We start from the raw sequence: 17323 nt of genomic DNA, 5'->3' as shown, positions 1-17323 counted from the left end.
CTAAAGAACTTTTCGGCAAAGAACAATCATCATTATTGTGTATTTATTGTGAAATTCTGCCGCTCCCTAAACGTGCCTTCCGGGACGGGCCGCCCCTGCCGCCCCCACTACGCTACGCTACTGTTCCATAGGAATCGACAATAACTTAACACACATATAATATGAAACTTCCTTTAATCATACGTTCTTGTAACATTAATATCAAACTCTAGCAATGCCTTAAACAAAAATTAACCAATCAATTATTTTTCTTTACCATTTGTTAATATAGTTCATCGTCGTTAATCTAGATCAGGGCTTCTTAAACTTTTTTTATTCACGACCCCATTTATGATTGTGATTATTTTCGCGGACCCCCCCAAATATATATATATATAAAATAAAGATATATAAATATTTTGTGATGATTTATTGATTAGGTAACAATATATATACACATGAAAAAATATAGTTTTAGAATTTGTTTAAAAACATACAAAAATATAAAATTAAAAATTGCACAAAAAGTTGTAAAATTGTATTTATTATAGTTACAAAAATTATATACCCTATTTTTCATCAAAACTGCATTTTTTGCAATAACATAAATAAAAGAGAATATTGGGCAAAATATATCGTCGCTGGTATATATTCGAGCCCGGGCATTTTGGCTGTCTTAGTTCATTTGAATATATTTGAGCGCAGCCACTATGGTTAAGTATGCACAAATGGTTAAGTATGCAAAAATTAAAGGAAAATTGTTTTTTAATGAAACAGATGTGCTTGCTTTTTACTGCATAACAAACTAAATCTTCGTGCAATGTTTGACACAAAGCGCAACTCACGAAACCTATGACACAAAGTACGCCATTTTCACTCTCACAAATTATTTTCAATATTTTGCATTAAAATCTCGCGACCCCAAGATTTCGCTAAGCGACCCCAAATGGGGTCGCGACCCATAGTTTAAGATGCCCTGATCTAGATCTAGACTTTCAGTGGGTACACTATACCCAATTAAATTAGCTTCAGTTCCTATTTCTTTTTGGAAATCGGCTCAACACTTTTTCGGCAGTAATTTTCTAGGGAGGGCACTAGGTTAACTGGGGGGCGCACCCATGCCCCTCAGCCGCCGACACTCTCGTTATCACTCGCGGTCGGCTAGTACTACGCGCCGCTATCGCGGCTTGTCCAACAAACCTAACCTATCCCTCCGGGAGATGATCATAGTCCAACGTCATGGTTTGCAGACTTTACCGCAAGATGGCGGTACTAGCAACTACGGTGCCGTCTGCATCATAACATTAAAAAGTATAACTTAAACAATTGCAATATTAACGCATTAATAAAAAGTAGGATGACTTTCTTATTTTTTGTCTCCGGTCCAAAAGTAGGAAACCGTTGAACTCGTCTCGGTCCCGAGTTCAAATATATACTTTAGTCCCGAAATTCCATAGGTGGTAATCGATAGTACAGCCGAAATAAATGATAGATTTCTAACTTTTGTTTGGCTTATTGAACTTCTTAAGTAGTGTTTTATTAATCTTAATTTGAAAAAACTTCTTTCCCACTAGCTACAGAGACGGGGAGTGTTAATAAAAAAATTCTGAGCTACAACAGTATTCGGATACAAAGTAATTAAGTTATTTTGGCACAAATTATTTATAACATCCAAAGGTTTTATAGAATATGGTAAGCATTCAAGATATATCACGTGATTCTTCTTGAAGCTCATTCGTATTTATATCTGATTCATTTTCGACCGAAAGTATTGACTGGAGACTCATACAATAATTTTCTAGCGTTTTGTCATCTAAATCCTCGAGTTTTAAAATGTCATAAAAACTGAAAATTTTTGCTATGGGTTTCTAGAAGAGTGAATCGTTCATTTAGAGAATTAATTAAGGGCAATGTCCAGAATATAATTGAAAAAGTTTATTTTAAATTTACTCTTTTCTCTTATGGGTTCATCGACAGCTTCTTCGTAGTCAAATTGATGCGTTTTCCTTCTGGCTCTAACTTCAGTTTCGGCAGGAAATTCTGTACTGCATTCAAGATTATCTTTAATCTGATTAGCAGCAATTTTCATTCGGTCATATCCAAATTATCTATAACTTCTCACTTTTTGTATGGTTTCTGGTAACATCCTTACACAATCTGACAAATTTATAGTTACAGATTGCAATAGCTTCGAGACTGAATTTATTTCAAATAAAATATCATGCCAGAGAATTACACCGCATATAAACTTGCAATTTTTTATATTTTTTTGCTAACTCTCTTGCTTTAACTTTAGTTTCTGCATCTCTGTTGACGTCTTCTATCATTTGAAACAATGCATCATAGATTTCGCAAAGTTGAAATCGTAAAGGTTTTAACGCATCTATTCTGCTTGACCACCTAGTAGCACTCAATGGTTTTAGAGTTAATTGTGAAACATGTTTTTTAGCACTTCCCAACCCTTTGTAGAACCCGAAAAAAGTGTAAAGTTCTTGTACAATAAAAAAAAAAGTTAGATAGAGTTAAATATCCTAAATAAATAAGATTTAACAATTTGGAGGGCTTATCACACCAAGGCCGACAGAAAGAAAGACCAGATCTTTTACAAAAAAGTCAGCTTTTAATAATCACATTCAAATTTAGGTAAGGATGCATTTCGAGTACAAGGACCTCTCATCAGCTTACAAACACATGGCACCAACATAATAATTAAACACTAATAGTTAGCCAATACAAAGGGATATCTAATATATACAGTGCACTGTATTTACAATTTTTAATGTAACCCATATACTACAGAACTAAAACTATCGAGCATAAAATTTTTGAATACAATGACAATCTGATATATTATTTGGGACCAGTAAATGTCTTATTTTCTCCCACATTTTCCAAATTCTGGTAGACGGTTCCACTATTAATAATAAATATTGTTAAGTATATTAAAAACCAAAAAGGGAGGGAAACTAAGAATGTATTTACTATTATTAAAATAATTGGTTTCCAGACTTTAAACAAATACAAATACACCTGATCCATAAGACTGTGTGAAGTCAACTATCTTGTTACAATTCATTTTACAAAGTAATGTGACTATACTCCCACATCTGTTCAGCATCTGTTTCAAAGTTCTGTAAAACAGATGTCAATCTACCCCTCATGTAGCTTCAGGTCCACGTTGTTATTAATTCTAATGTCTTCCTGTATTTTCAGAATTTCTAGGTGTTCCTCGCTCAACCGGCGATGAATTTCAATCGGTATCACACCATTCAAATGGAGAAAACGAATGATTACACGTTGTTCTTGTAACGAAAATGTCGTCATTTTAAGTATCAAAAACAGTCCGCACTCTCGCCGCTACCGCTAGAGTTCTGTGTGCTGTACAGTTTTGCCAACTCTGTCACGCATTCACAACGAGTGCACGCGTATTTTAAAACAAACCGCATGTTTATATGTGTTTCCAGTCCCGAGAAAAAAAACGGAGGTGTTATAACTTGAATGCACCTCGTATTTAGCGATTTTGGGGATAGATACTATAGATTACTATCTATAGAATTTCGAGACTTTGAGTATATATCTGAACTGAGGGGACCGAGACGAGTTCAACGATACCCTACTTTTGGACCGGAGATGAAAAATAAAAAGTTATCATACTTTTTTCGGCGATCGCGCGATGATAGGGAGTCGCGTCGCTCTCCGCTAAGTCGGCCTCGCTATCGCGATCGGGAGTCCCGTCGCTTGCCGTTAAAATTGCCTTTAGTAGACGTTTTCCCCCTTTTTTTACTTTGTTCAAGAACTACCGTGAATCGATCACTAGTTTAGCACATGGCGGCGTGTGGTGGCGCCCATACGAGAGGTCAGTCGGGCCGCCATGTTCGCTGCCATAAGTAACATTAACCCAAGGACTATATACTACAAGGATAGCCAGATCCCTATTCTACAATGTTAGCCAGGAATGCGAAGTTAGTGACGTCAGCACGAGACCTGACCTCTTTCTTTACGTATATCAGCGTGTGCACGTGTTTAGTTTTCGCTTTAATATTCGTCCAATTTTGTTATTAACGAAGTGATTTATTTTAATATTTCTGTAATTGTTTATTTGACTAAGTTGTTTATAAGGTAAGATGATTTAAATATAAATCATTAAATATTTAAAGCTATATTTTTATGTTTAGGTGAAGGACAAAATGCCGGGTACTAGGTGTGCTGTATATGGTTGCAATAATAACCTTCTTGCAATAAAAGCTAAAAGAGAAAATGTAACGTTTCACGTGTTTCCTAGACAAAAAGACTTAATTTCTAAAAGCATTAGGTCTGAATGGATTAATCGTTGCAAAAGGGGTGATAAATTTAATCCAGATACAAGTAGAATATGTTCTGTTCATTTTGTTCAAAGTGATTATGAAAGAGATTTACAAAATGAATTGTTAGGTAAGTCATAAGTACAGTTCATTCATATAAATTACTTGTTTTTGTGCGTGAATGTTTAATTTGCTTGTTTTAGTATAAAACTGCAGAATATTTTCTATATCAGGTTTACCAGTTAGAAAGATTCTGAAGAAAACAGCTATCCCTACATTAAATCTTTCCGATAGAATGAACCCAACAGTTACGGAACGAGAAAGACGAAGTTCAAAAAGAAAACAAAAAGAAGAAGTTAATGATCTTTTAACAAATAATGGTAACAATAGTAACAATCTTCAAGATGAATATCATTACGAAATTAAATATAAGAAGCTGTTAGAAGAATATAATGTTTTAAAATCAGAATATGAAAAATTGAAAGAAGATTATAAGAAAAGAATAAAAGTATCAAACGATTTATTACGATATTACAAAAGAAGAAATATCTATCGTCCAAATCTACGAAAATCTAGCCAGATAACTACAGATTTGTTGACACAGGTTTTCACAAAAAGTCAAATTTCATTACTATCAAAAAAGAAAAAACGAGTTAACTGGAACACAGAAGATATGTCGATAGCCTTAACATTAAGGTATTACAGCAAAAAATGCTACTTATATTTAAAAAATAAACTGCATTATCCTTTGCCATGTGTATCGTCTTTAAAGAAATGGGCATCTCGAGTAAATTTACGACAAGGAATATTAAAAGATGTCTTATTAATGTTGAAATTGGCTGGAGAAAATTGTACACCTTTTGAAAAAAACAGTGGTGCTTTCATTTGATGAAGTGAAAATTAAGGCAGTTGAAGAGTATGACGTCTCTGCAGATGAAGTTCTAGGACCTTACAATCAAATGCAAGTCGTCATGATAAGAGGTCTTTTTTCAAACTGGAAGCAACCTGTTTATATCGGGTTTGATCAAAAAATGACAAGAGAGATACTTTTAAAAATAATAGCAGAACTTTATTTACTATCGTATAATGTAGTAGCTTGCGTCAGTGACTGTAGTTGCAGTAATATAAGTTTATGGAAAGAATTAAATGTGAATATCAATAAAACGTTTTTCCTTCATCCAAATACAAAAAATCATGTATATATATTTGCAGATGCTCCTCATTTACTGAAATTATTGCGAAACTGGCTCATTGATGTAGGTTTTAAGTTTGAAGACGGTTCTGTAATAAATAAAACTCCATTGCAAGCCCTAATTTCTATTACCGATACCGAAGTGAATTCGTGTTGGAAAATTAATGAAAAACATTTAAACTGTCAAAAAAGCCAGCGCCAAAATGTTAAATTGGCAGCTCAGATTTTATCAAATACCGTGGCTACAGCTCTTCTACACTACCTTCCCGGTACGGACAAGAAAATGGCAGAGAGATTGGGTAATTTTATTAGACATGTAAATATGTGGTTCGATATTTTTAATAGCTATGCACCAAAAGGTTCTGTTCCAAGCAAAAATGGATATGGTGTAGACTTGGAATTACAAGAAGAACATTTAAATAAAATGATAAAAATAATTTCAACAATGAGAGCAAATGGAAAAAATGCCCTCCAAATTTTTCAGAAAGGAATGATAATCTCAATGAAATCGCTAATTGATCTTTTCCAAGATATGAAATCGACTTTTGATATAAAATACATCTGCACTCACAAGTTAAATCAAGATTGTCTCAAAAACTTTTTTTTTCAAATTAGAAGCAGGGGTCCTAATGAACATCCAAGCCCACTGAATGCTATATATAGGATTAGATTGATTATTTTAGGTAAAAATCCTGGTATTTTAGAGTCAAAAGTAAATACCACAGATCAAATACAAGAGGAATATATTATATCCAAAGTTTTAGAGAAAGCACATGTAGAAGTATCAAGTGAAAATACAGACCAATATACTGAATGTAAAACTACTTTTTATTCAAATATATCTTCAGGAAACTCTACATGCAATCCAGACTTTAACACAATCTCTGAAGAAACTTCTCACGATGCTCTCGAGTATATAGCAGGATATCTTGCCTATAAATATAAAGAAAAACTCCCAAACTTGGGTAATTCCACTAGCAAAATTAAAAATTATCACAACTATTGCATTCCATCGTGGGTGCAGCATTTATCTTATGGAGAGCTTATCAAACCTACTGATGAATGGCTAGCAAAAATTATAGAATGGAATAAATATTTCGAAATATATCACGGTGAATCGTATAAAAAAGGCCCCGGAGTTGTACAGAATTTGTCAGAGGAAATATCAAAACAAGAAAAAGTTTTACCTTTTTCTTTAATAAAAGATTTTTGTAAATTAAGAACTATAATAAGAATTAATTATAGAAATCTTAAACAAGAAAAATGTAAAATATTGAAAAGATTGCCTTCTGAAAATGGTGATTGTCAAAAAAAAATTAAAAAGTTAAGTAAGATAACCACATAATAAAAAAATATAGCTCATTAATTTATTAAATACGTATTAGACAAAAGACTTGTAAATTTATTTACATACACTTATTAAACTCGAAAATTGTGTAGTAGTTAACAGTTAGTAGTAATTTAGAAATTAATTAAGAAATGATTTAGTACTTTATCGTATTTTGTTATTTAAAAGCATCTGTCATGTTGAAGTAGAGGGCTTGCTGTGACGTCACATAGATCCAAGGTCACGCTAACAAATATACAGGATCTGGCTATCCTTGTAGTATATGGTCCTTGACATTAACCGAAATGGCGATCGCGCGATGATCGAAAGTCGCGTCGCTCTTTCCGCTCTCGTATCGCGTGTTTAACCCTCCGGGAGATGATCGTAGTCCGACGTCATGGTTTGCAGACTTTACCGAAAGATGGCAGTACTAGCAACTATGGTGCCGTCTTCATGAGAGCATTAAAAAAGTATGGTAAGTGAAAAAGTATGATAACTTTTTTATTTTTCGTCTCCGGTCAAAAAATGGGGTACCGTTGAACTTGTCTCGGTCCCCTGAGTTCCAATATATAATCAAAGTCCTGAAATTCCATAGATAGTAATCTATAGTACCCGCGATTTTTGTTATTTCGACAATTTTGCTTAAAATTACACTTTCCATCAAATTTATCAATTCATCTAGTATATTATTGCTTAGATAAATCACAGACCATTTATCAGACTCGCGTTGAACTCTCCTGATATGTTCTTCCATAAGTGGATCAAACTCAGAAGGCAATTCTACCAACTTTAGGAAGTTTCCGTTATTAGGCTGAAACAAATGTTCAGTTGTTCCACGAAAAGCTAAGCATTGTGAGGCCAATAGTCTAATTATTGACACAATTCTTTTTAGAATTCCTTTCCAATGCTGAATTTCTATATCCATAATTCGTTGATACTCAGCGTCAATAGATTTTTCTGTTTTAATCGAATGTTCAATTCTTTCCATGCTCTAAAAGAATTTCTGTGATTTACAGACTTTTCATGCATTATGAAAGCTCTTGGAAGATTTTCCCAGTCAGAATAGCCTTTTTTGGACCAATCACTAATAGCAGACGAATTATCAAATAAAATACAACAATAGCATCATTTGTAACAGAATAAATCAACCAACTTCGCTCAACGACTTCAACATTGCTCAACACTTTCAAATAATGCGAGGGTGAAAATCTACGCCTTCCTTTATCATTAGGAAACTCGAATTCATTAATTTGATGTGGACCCTTCTCCACCAGTATTTGACAAGTTTCAGATGACATGCAGAAAGCATTACATAATGCAGGATCAGAAGAAATTTCGTTTCAGATATTAAACGAAATTCCTTCTGCTACTCGACTCTTGATGAACCTCTGATGGTGGTTTTTTTTTTTTACTCTCTTCAACTTCTTCTGGAAATGATTGGGGCGGCACTGAATTTTCATTTGCCAAATCCAAAGCGGACGGTGTTGATGTGGATATGGACGGCTCATCTAAACAGGACTTTGTACTAAGAATTTCTTCATAACATAGCTTAGCTTCCCTTTTCTTTAAGCATTTCTTTTTATATTGACTTCCAGACAATTTTTTCCTTTTCTGTTTCATACCGTAATAAAAATATGAAATAAAAATTCACAATCCTTCTCAAAGACCGGAGGAGGTCATTGAAAATGATTAAATATGATGATGCTTATCATGCTATTAAAATAGGGCAGATAAAATAACGATAGAAACGAATTGCAAAGCTAGTAAGATTTGTAGGTAACAGAACGTAATCTTATAATCGAGATGGGTTAATAATAATAATAATAATAAGTGCAGAGCCCAAAAGATTAGAAGTTGAAAGTTGAAATGTGGTACACAGTTAGGGTGTCATGAAAACGTACACTAAGAAGGGATTTTTTGTAAACTCCCGCGGGGGAGAGGGAGAGGCTTAACCTGAAGAACGGCTTCTACTGTACTATTTTAGATACTTTTTTTGCTTTTAACTGCGTTTTAGTGGGGTACGTCATGAGAATGCACACTAAAAAAAGATTTTTGAAAATTCCAACCCCCCTCGAGAGAAGAAGAGGAGAAAGTCAGTTTTAGTCAGTATAAAGTGTAAATAATAAAGAAGGAAAGTAAATAGTGATATACATTTTGACAATTAATAAATATTTTAATCAATTCCACCTTTCGGGTAACGCAAAAACAATAAATCCAAAATAAACGAATTCGAATGAGTATTTGAATTCGTTCCAAATTCGAAAAATTCGAAATATTGAATTGGAAATATAATGTTCCAAACAAGTTTTTTACATTTTAGAATTTATTCTGTTAAAATTCAATAATAATTTTAATCTACCACCAACCAAAGCCGAAATTATCGGGCTGGAAACGGCTATATTAATTATAAATTACAAGATAATTTGCTATTAGAGTGTGGCGTTAGGCGCCATCTCTTGCTAAATTTAATAATTATAATTTAATTAGGTGCCGTCCATAAATTACGTAAGGTATTTTGGGGTGGGTGGGGGTCACAGATTTCTTACGATTTCTTACTCAGGGGTAGGGGGTAATAGATCGCGTCTTACGTAATATATTGTTTTTATTTTTTGATCTCGTTGAGTGGTGAAGTTTTGAATTTGGCTTTAATTTGGCGGTTTCTATTAAGAACGCTCGTTGTACTGACGCCATCAGATGTGACGTGATAGAATAATAACGTAGCAGACGTTCTCTACACATTTTTTATCATGGGAGAAAGGCCGTGTAGGGGTTTCTCACTTTTTTTTTATTTGAATAAGTGCACCACTCTTATGGGTATATAACACTAAGAATACATAAATCAAAATGCATGATACAAAGTAAACATAAAATTAGTATTCGATTTTTAGTGAAAACTAAAATGTAAAACTAGAAATTAGAAATTATAATCTTATCTTCCATATTTTTGAACATAATTGTAAAAAGTATCAAACAGTGGCTTCTGAACAAGCTTGTCGAGTGGATATGGCCACCTGAAACCAAGCGTAAAGATTTCTAATTTCAGAATAAGTCTATCTTGATCGTAAATTGGACAATGATAGATCATATAGTCGACGGTATCTAGGTTTTCTGTAGAGCAAAAGCAAGAGGCAGTTTCTGTTCGGTTATACATGCTCAGTAAGTCGTTGAGCAGTAGCAAACGTTAAATCTCTAAATGGTGATCAGAACCTGCATTCAACACTAGGAAAATAAAGTCTTGTTATTCTATCAGTGGAATCAACAATGGCTGAGCAGTAAAGCTCAGCCATTGTTGATTCCACTTTTGCATAGCGTTGTCATAAATATAATTTTTAAGGCTGCTGCGTCAGAGAGGGATGTGAGTGTAGTCCAAGTGAGTGTCCTTTGCAGCTGACTTAACCTCAAAGTCGGCTTTTTCATTTCCTAGTATGCCAGTATGGCCACGAACAAACATAAAAGTTATCTTATTTACAAGATTTTTAATATGCTGCTGGATATATGTGATTTTATTGCTATTGAAATTGGTATTTATTAGAAATTTTAGAACGGACTAAGAAACGCTGTAAATGTTGATAAACAGAGTTTTGTTTGGTAGTGAAGTAAGTGGCCCATTGAACAGCTTGGTAGACAGCATCTTCTTCAGCTTGATATGTGGGGGTATCTTCTAACATGTTTTGGGCAAAATATGTCAGTTTGGAGGAAGATACTTGAGCGGACATGAAGGGGGCTTTTGGACCCATCTGTGTAGATATTAATATCTGCATGGTTATCAATGGAGGAAGCAGATGATACCAAATGTACCCTGGGGATAACCTTGTTTACAAGGTGATGATCAAAGATAGGGTAATTGCAATATGGTAGCATTTGAACAGCCGTAGATAGGAGTAGAGACTGTTGTTGAGCTTTGATGTTTGTAGTTCTGATGTAGTAGTTCAGAACCTTTTCTACAATACATAGTGGCAAAGGCAGGAGCTCTGCTAGAATCAGAGAAGCATTAGTAGAAACAGTTCTGCATCACTTTGAAATTCTGATGGCAAACTGTCTTTGAAGAGAGAGTAATTTACTTGCTACTGAATTTTTACTAGTTACATGATCCAAGTTAGAGGCCGCGTAAAGTAGCATTGGTTGTATTGCCCCATTATATAGAGTTTTATAAGCTTTATGATTTAGTCCCCCGGTGTACCTAGCACATTTTATCAGCATGTAGTTTATTTTCTTGGCCTTAGCCAAGATATAACCAATATGGCAAGAGAATGTGGTTTCTATTTTCTCTTGTTTTATTTTGTATGAAGTTTCAGTTTACATGTGCACATGTGCACTGGTCGATCTGTCGAAGTTTATTGCGTCCTTTTGTGAAAATTAAAATTAATATAAAAATGAATATTATGATGCTGATTAATGATAAAAATAAAAAATTTGTTAATAATTAAAAAATAAAGTTCTTAAAATAAATTGTTCATTCGAATTCATTAAATTTTTATATTTTTAAATTTGTTAACATAGTCTTTTATAAATAATAGTACGTGTTAATTAACTAATTAACAATTGTATATTTTGGACCTAAAGTTTTTAGGGTTTCATTAAAAAAATTTATTTTCGTTAAAATCTTTCTATAAAATTATGCCTAAATATTACGTAAGATAGGGAAGGGGAGGGGGATCTTACGGTTTCTTACACAGGAGTGGGTGGGGGTCTAGAATGGCCAAAATCGCCCTTACGTAATTTATGGACGGCCCCTTAAATAATTTAGACCGAACTGGAAGAATAGAATCTGTCCGAAGCGAGACTCGAACCCGCAACTCCTGCTTACCGTGCAGCAAGGGCGTCGCCAGCCAATGGGCCAGGGGGGGCAAGATGATATAAATTGATAGAGGATATAAATTGTATGTAGGCAAAATAAAAACGATTCATAAATTTTAAGAAGCTTAAGAAGATTATTTTAATTAAAACATAATCTTCTTGGGTTTTTCGCGCGGGAATTATAAATCGGGCAATAAATGACTTAGCATTTAAATAATATTTTTCGCATGTCTAGGGAGGGGCAACTGCCCTTCTGCCCCCCCTCTGGCGACGCCCTTGCCGTGCAGACACGTTACCAGTTACGATACCCGGACCTTCGATCCGGCTATTAGAGATGGCGCCTAACGCCACAATCTAATAGCAAATTATCTTTAATTTATATTAACGGCTAAATTAATTATAAATCTGTAATTTATAATTAATATAGCCGTTTCCAGCCCGATAATTTCGGCTTTGGTTGGTGGTAGCTTTATATGTTACGGGTTGGCTGCTGTTGTTTATTTGTATAATTTTAATCATTTTTTTTGCGTTTTTGACTGCGTTTTAGTAGGATACGTCTTGAGAATGCACACTAAGGGATTTTTGGGGAAAGGGTTAAGGATTATCTTAAAGAACTCGGCTTTACTGTACTATTTTAGATGCGGTATTTTGCGTTTTTGCAGAAAATCGAACATATTTTCAGACTATGTAAAAATTCTCTAATTAATCTCGGAAGAGGGAGACCTAATTCTTGCACCTGGTGAAAACGGGTAAGATCGGCTATAATCTAAAAATCTTAATCTTCGCTATCGTTACTTTTTGCCCGAGCAACGCCGGGCTCATCTGCTAGTAAATAGATAACGGATATCTGTCAAATTGACAGCTAGCAGCCGTTTTGACATACGGCTTTCCTTAACTTGTCATTGTATTGTCTCCACTTCAACGTATACGAATTTAGTAAAAATAGAGCAAAAAGCAACGAACGCGAAAGTAAGCAAACTATCTATCACACACAGGCACACGTTTCGCACCTGATATAGGCCTACCCAGTCCATGCAAATGTTACTTTTTAATTCGAGTCCCTATTGTCACAACATAATCCTTTTCAATAATAATAAGTAACAACAACTGCTGTAAAAAACAATAATTCTCCAGTGGCGTGCCGTGACATTTGATGATAGGGAAGCTGTGTTTCTGTAAGAAGCCGACTTTCAGGGGCAATCAATTAATTGCGCGTCAGGGCCCGTTCGTATTCGTTTGTTCGATAAGCCAGTAAAAACCGTATACTTCTTTAAATGTATTTTTAATAGATTATCCGACGTACTTAATAAATAAAAAAGTTCAATATAATTACCTCCGTTATTAGATTCAATAAATTCCCTATGCCCTCTAAATGCCAATTCTTGCTTTGAGAAAAGTCATATAACATCTATTAATTTAGATATATCTATTAATCGTAATTATCTTGTTATAATTTTCAATATTTATTTTATATTGTCTACCAATGTTAAATTCTATTCCTCTTTGATTTCCAAATTGCTTCAATTTTACGAAAGAATCGTCATTCGTCATAAATTTTATCGTCGAAATGTCGAAATTTTTTGTTGACGTATTTATATTTAATTTAGGCATTGGTCTTTGTCTTTTAATAATGTTTTCTTTTTCATTATACGGTCTTGAGCCAAAACTATTTTAAAATAAATTTTTGAATCACTAGCCACGATATAAGGGCTAAAATTAAAATTATCAGAAAAACTTACTTGGTAAAACAAAATGTGTGACGAACCTAGTACAAAAAATTCTTCAATTGTATGAATATACTTTTAATGAAACTTATAATTAAATATAACTTTATGAAGAAACGTACATAAAAGTAACAAAATATTCTTTACTTTTTAAATCTTAAAACAATCCACTTAGTGAAATACTGTAGCTCTCTACGAGTGGCTAATGAATGGAATCAGAGACGGTCTAGGTAGGTGTGTCCGTGCCAAATCCCGAGGGTGCCGATACCGGTCAATGTCAAATGCCTCTTTTGTCGCGTCACTAGTATATATCAAAGGACGCGACGGGGACGGGTTGTTGTAGATTTTAAACGTTTCTCACCATAGCTGTAAAAATCTAAATATGTTAAACTTAACAGATTGTCCGTCGTTCGTTTTCTAACTAATTCGTTTTAGGATCGAGTGTTCACGGAAATTTCCAAAATTTACAACTTTTCGGTCACTCTCATTGAACTGGAGAAATTTTTGTCTTTATTACATCTAATATTACGAAGAGATCAGACCCCACTGTACTCGGCAAGAGATTGGTTCGGTTAAGCTTCTGTTTAAGTAAAATTTCGGCTCTTTCATCGGGGTTTTATTTATGTTTCTAATTCCCTAATCGCTTAATTATTTAACTACTTCTTAAATAGAAATAAGTCGAAACCGGTTACTTTGTTCTCGAATATCTGTAGTCTTGGGAAAGAAGTGAAAAGAAATTTTTATGACAACCAATTCATAAATCGTAAATTTAAGGAAAATAAATTCTAGAGCTTTTTTTGTACCATTGTACGTCTCATTCATTAAATTTGGTTGTAAATGATGCAACCAAAGTAACGGTTAATTTTTTTATCACTGTACTAGAATTGTACACGTTTTTTCTGCATCCCCTTACAGATGGACATACTAAATCGTAATATCACCGGTTTAACATTGAAATCCGTAAGTAATATAAGACGGGAGAGCGGAATAAACGCGGAATAAACGTATCAAATATTTTAATGGATTTTTTTAAAACTCCTGTCAACTATACAGAACTATCATAAAAACATGCCAGTAAATTCCTATCGGTTGGGTTAAGTTATAAATCTAGTCTAGGATGGGCAACCTTTTTTATAACATGGGCCAGAATAAATTTTACGTTTTTTCTGCGGGCCGTAGTAGTTAATTGACGCTTTCTTGTGACTCGTAATTTTTTAGTCTGCAAATATGAAATAAATAAATAAAAAGTTAATTACTACATTTATTTCTCTTATCGTTTTCGAAAATTACAAAGAATTGGAAAAATAACTATTAATTAGTTATTTTTCCAATTTAATAATCTATTAAAGATCTCGCGGGCCGGATAGAAACTTTTCGCCAGCCGTAGCTGGCCCGCGGGCCGGGGGTTGTCCGCCGTTGATCTAGTCTACTCGTGATTCACATAATCCGGCGAGGGTGGCCGAATATCTAGCAGGCGCTATATCCGGGAGCGGTTGTGGGCTGTTAAAGTCGGACTCTTTACCCGTGTGTCGCTTCTACCAGCTAAACAGTGACGTTGGTGCTCTGTAAAGCGCATGCGCCAATGCCTATAATCTGGCTGTTTGGAAGTTGACAGGCAGGTGGCTAACAGCCCACAACCGCTCCGGAATATAAAGTAGGACTCTTTATGCGTGTGTCGCTTCTACCAGCTAAACCGGGTGAGGTTGGTGCTCTGTAAACCGCATGTGACAATGCCTATATAATCTGGCTGATTGGAAACTGACCCGGTTTCGACACTCCTTCCGCCACCGAATTATTCGAATATACAATAACAATCTTATCGTTTTATTCACATGTTGTATAGAAATTTGTAAAAGATACATAATGCAGTTATAATAAAATATTAATTTTAATTAATGCAAAGTACGTTAAAATATGAAAATTTATATTTTATAAAATACAAGGGAAGGTCATTGGAAGGTGGAATCGGCGCTTCCATCGCTTCCAATGACGGCACGCCACTGTAATTCTCTTATCTGATCTACTTTTTAAACAAAAAAAACTGAACTAGTATAAATGCAAAAATATTATACTGATGCAGATATATATCTGATTTACTGATTTAAACAGAGCACAGCCACTTGCTACTTCTCGAGACAAACTAACGTTAAAATCAAATAGTGTCAATAATTTAAGCTCAACACAAGTATCAACACGTTGCACATGCATTGCCGCCTTAGCTTTTAGGAGCAGTCGCCCGGTATATTACAAACAAAAACAATAGCTTTGGGCTGTCACGTCAAAAGCCTTTTGGCGAGCGCTCGCCAGGTGTATTACCTGGACCATAAACCGAAATCAAAGGGTACCGAAAGCAATTAGGCAGAGGCGTGTGATAAATCTTATACATCAATATCGGAACAACATAGACCAATATAAAAAAGCGTTGAGTAAAAATTTTTAATTATTGAATGGTTCAAATATTTTGATTTCGCTGTTTATCCCGACCCCTTACGGTGCCGCCTCTCTGCATCATAGCACGTGCCGGCACGGCCCTGCTCCAAGATTTATTATAACGAGAAACATCAAGATTATGAATTATACGCGCGACTATTTTCGATTTTATTAAATCTCTAGAATCGAAAGTTCAAGCACGTTCTAATTTTATCTAGAACGTGCTAAATTGTAGAAACCCCTACTTCAGAGTGACGATTGAACTCGAATGGTTAAAGCTTTTGTATTATCGCAAAGTTGATTATCTAGTAAGCCATCCATTATTTTCTCAAAGTTTTTCCTCACAAAAGATATTAAACCAGACTTAACGATGGAAAATTTGTATTATCACATGTTAAAATGATGATAAAAGTTCACATATTTGTCCGAACATTTGAAATTTAGTCGCAGCACTTTAATCAATTGCCATTCCTCTGCAGACTACAAATGGCACAGATCAATACAGAAAGACTGCAGTGCCAAAGGATACCATTTCTATTTTTTAAAACATTTATTTACTCAAAAAACAAATAAATACATCACTACAAAATATCAAGAGTTCATATGTATAACTCTCTTAAGCTTCAAGGATATAAGAAAAGGAATGTTTTAAACGACGAAGAGAGAGAGAGATTTTACCACCGATTACATTAATTCTTGAGTATTACCATCCTTCTCGTCGCAGGTTATCTTCTCTCCAGCCTCCTCCCTTTCTACCACGATCTGTATGGATTTCTCTTTGTCTAAAGGAGATGCACGAATCCTCAGGAGTCCATCTCTAGATAATTCTGAAGTAACAGTTTCGGGATCGGCATCCCTGGGGAGCTGAAAAGTGCGTCTGAATTCTCTGAAGACATAATTGCTACCGTCTGCATCCTTCTCTTCGTGTTTACCCGTAACGTCGACTTGTCGACCTTTAACCTTAACTTTTAATTCGTCGGGAGCGTAGTGTTTAGTCTCTTCTAACTCTATAAATAATCCTTCATCCTTATCGTTTACTCTTCTGAGACGTTTCCTGCTTACAGATTCGTCGGAGAAGAATGAAGGAAGACTTCGCAATTCGGAGACAAGTTCGTCTTGAAGATCGGCTAACAAGTCACTAAACGGGTAACGACGACGTCTGGTGCAGTTATGACGCCTATTTTCATTTAGATCTTCCCATAGAGAAAGAAGAGCCATTAGTTAAACACTCGAGATCTACGGACTCGTAGAGAAGCGATCGAAGCGGCACAAAGATAGCGTATCGAGTGGATGCAGTGTGCAGCACCATCTGTCGATAGGAGAATCCTGATTGGTTGCATTTTAAATAGAGTAAAAACAATAATAAGTGAGACTTTTATTATAAATTTATTTTATTATCGAATAAATTTAAATTTAATAAAATAGTTTCTTATTGGATGTAGGAAAATTTAAAAATATTTAAAAATTTTAAATTTGCATATTGTTAATGGCCGATGTTTATCGCTATGGGATTTTTAAACTGAATGCACAATTTTATTTTATTTTTTTTTAAATAAATACTTAACTACCGCAG

At 34.5% G+C, this 17323-nt stretch overlaps 1 protein-coding gene across 1 annotated transcript; it reads right to left on the bottom strand.

Moving 5' to 3' along the window:
• Positions 1 to 16281: 16281 nt before the first annotated feature.
• On the bottom strand, positions 16282 to 17067 carry LOC136989509 (heat shock protein 30-like). Its single transcript, XM_067287690.1, has one exon. The coding sequence runs from the start codon at positions 16966 to 16968 to the stop codon at positions 16435 to 16437; it is 534 nt and encodes a 177-aa protein (XP_067143791.1). The 5' UTR covers positions 16969 to 17067; the 3' UTR covers positions 16282 to 16434.
• Between the last annotated feature and the right edge of the window lie 256 nt (positions 17068 to 17323).

Source organism: Centruroides vittatus, unplaced genomic scaffold, assembly GCF_030686945.1.
Source record: "Centruroides vittatus isolate TY-2023 unplaced genomic scaffold, ASM3068694v2 scaffold_576, whole genome shotgun sequence".
In the NCBI taxonomy this organism is placed as follows: domain Eukaryota; kingdom Metazoa; phylum Arthropoda; class Arachnida; order Scorpiones; family Buthidae; genus Centruroides; species Centruroides vittatus.
The sequence above is the reverse complement of the archived record's forward strand: the minus strand, read 5'-3'. Positions and strand labels throughout refer to the sequence as shown.

Excerpts from the sequence above, each read along its gene's own strand:
- LOC136989509 (XM_067287690.1), bottom strand. The coding sequence starts at position 16,968 with ATGGCTCTTCTTTCTCTATGGGAAGATCTAAATGAAAATAGGCGTCAT.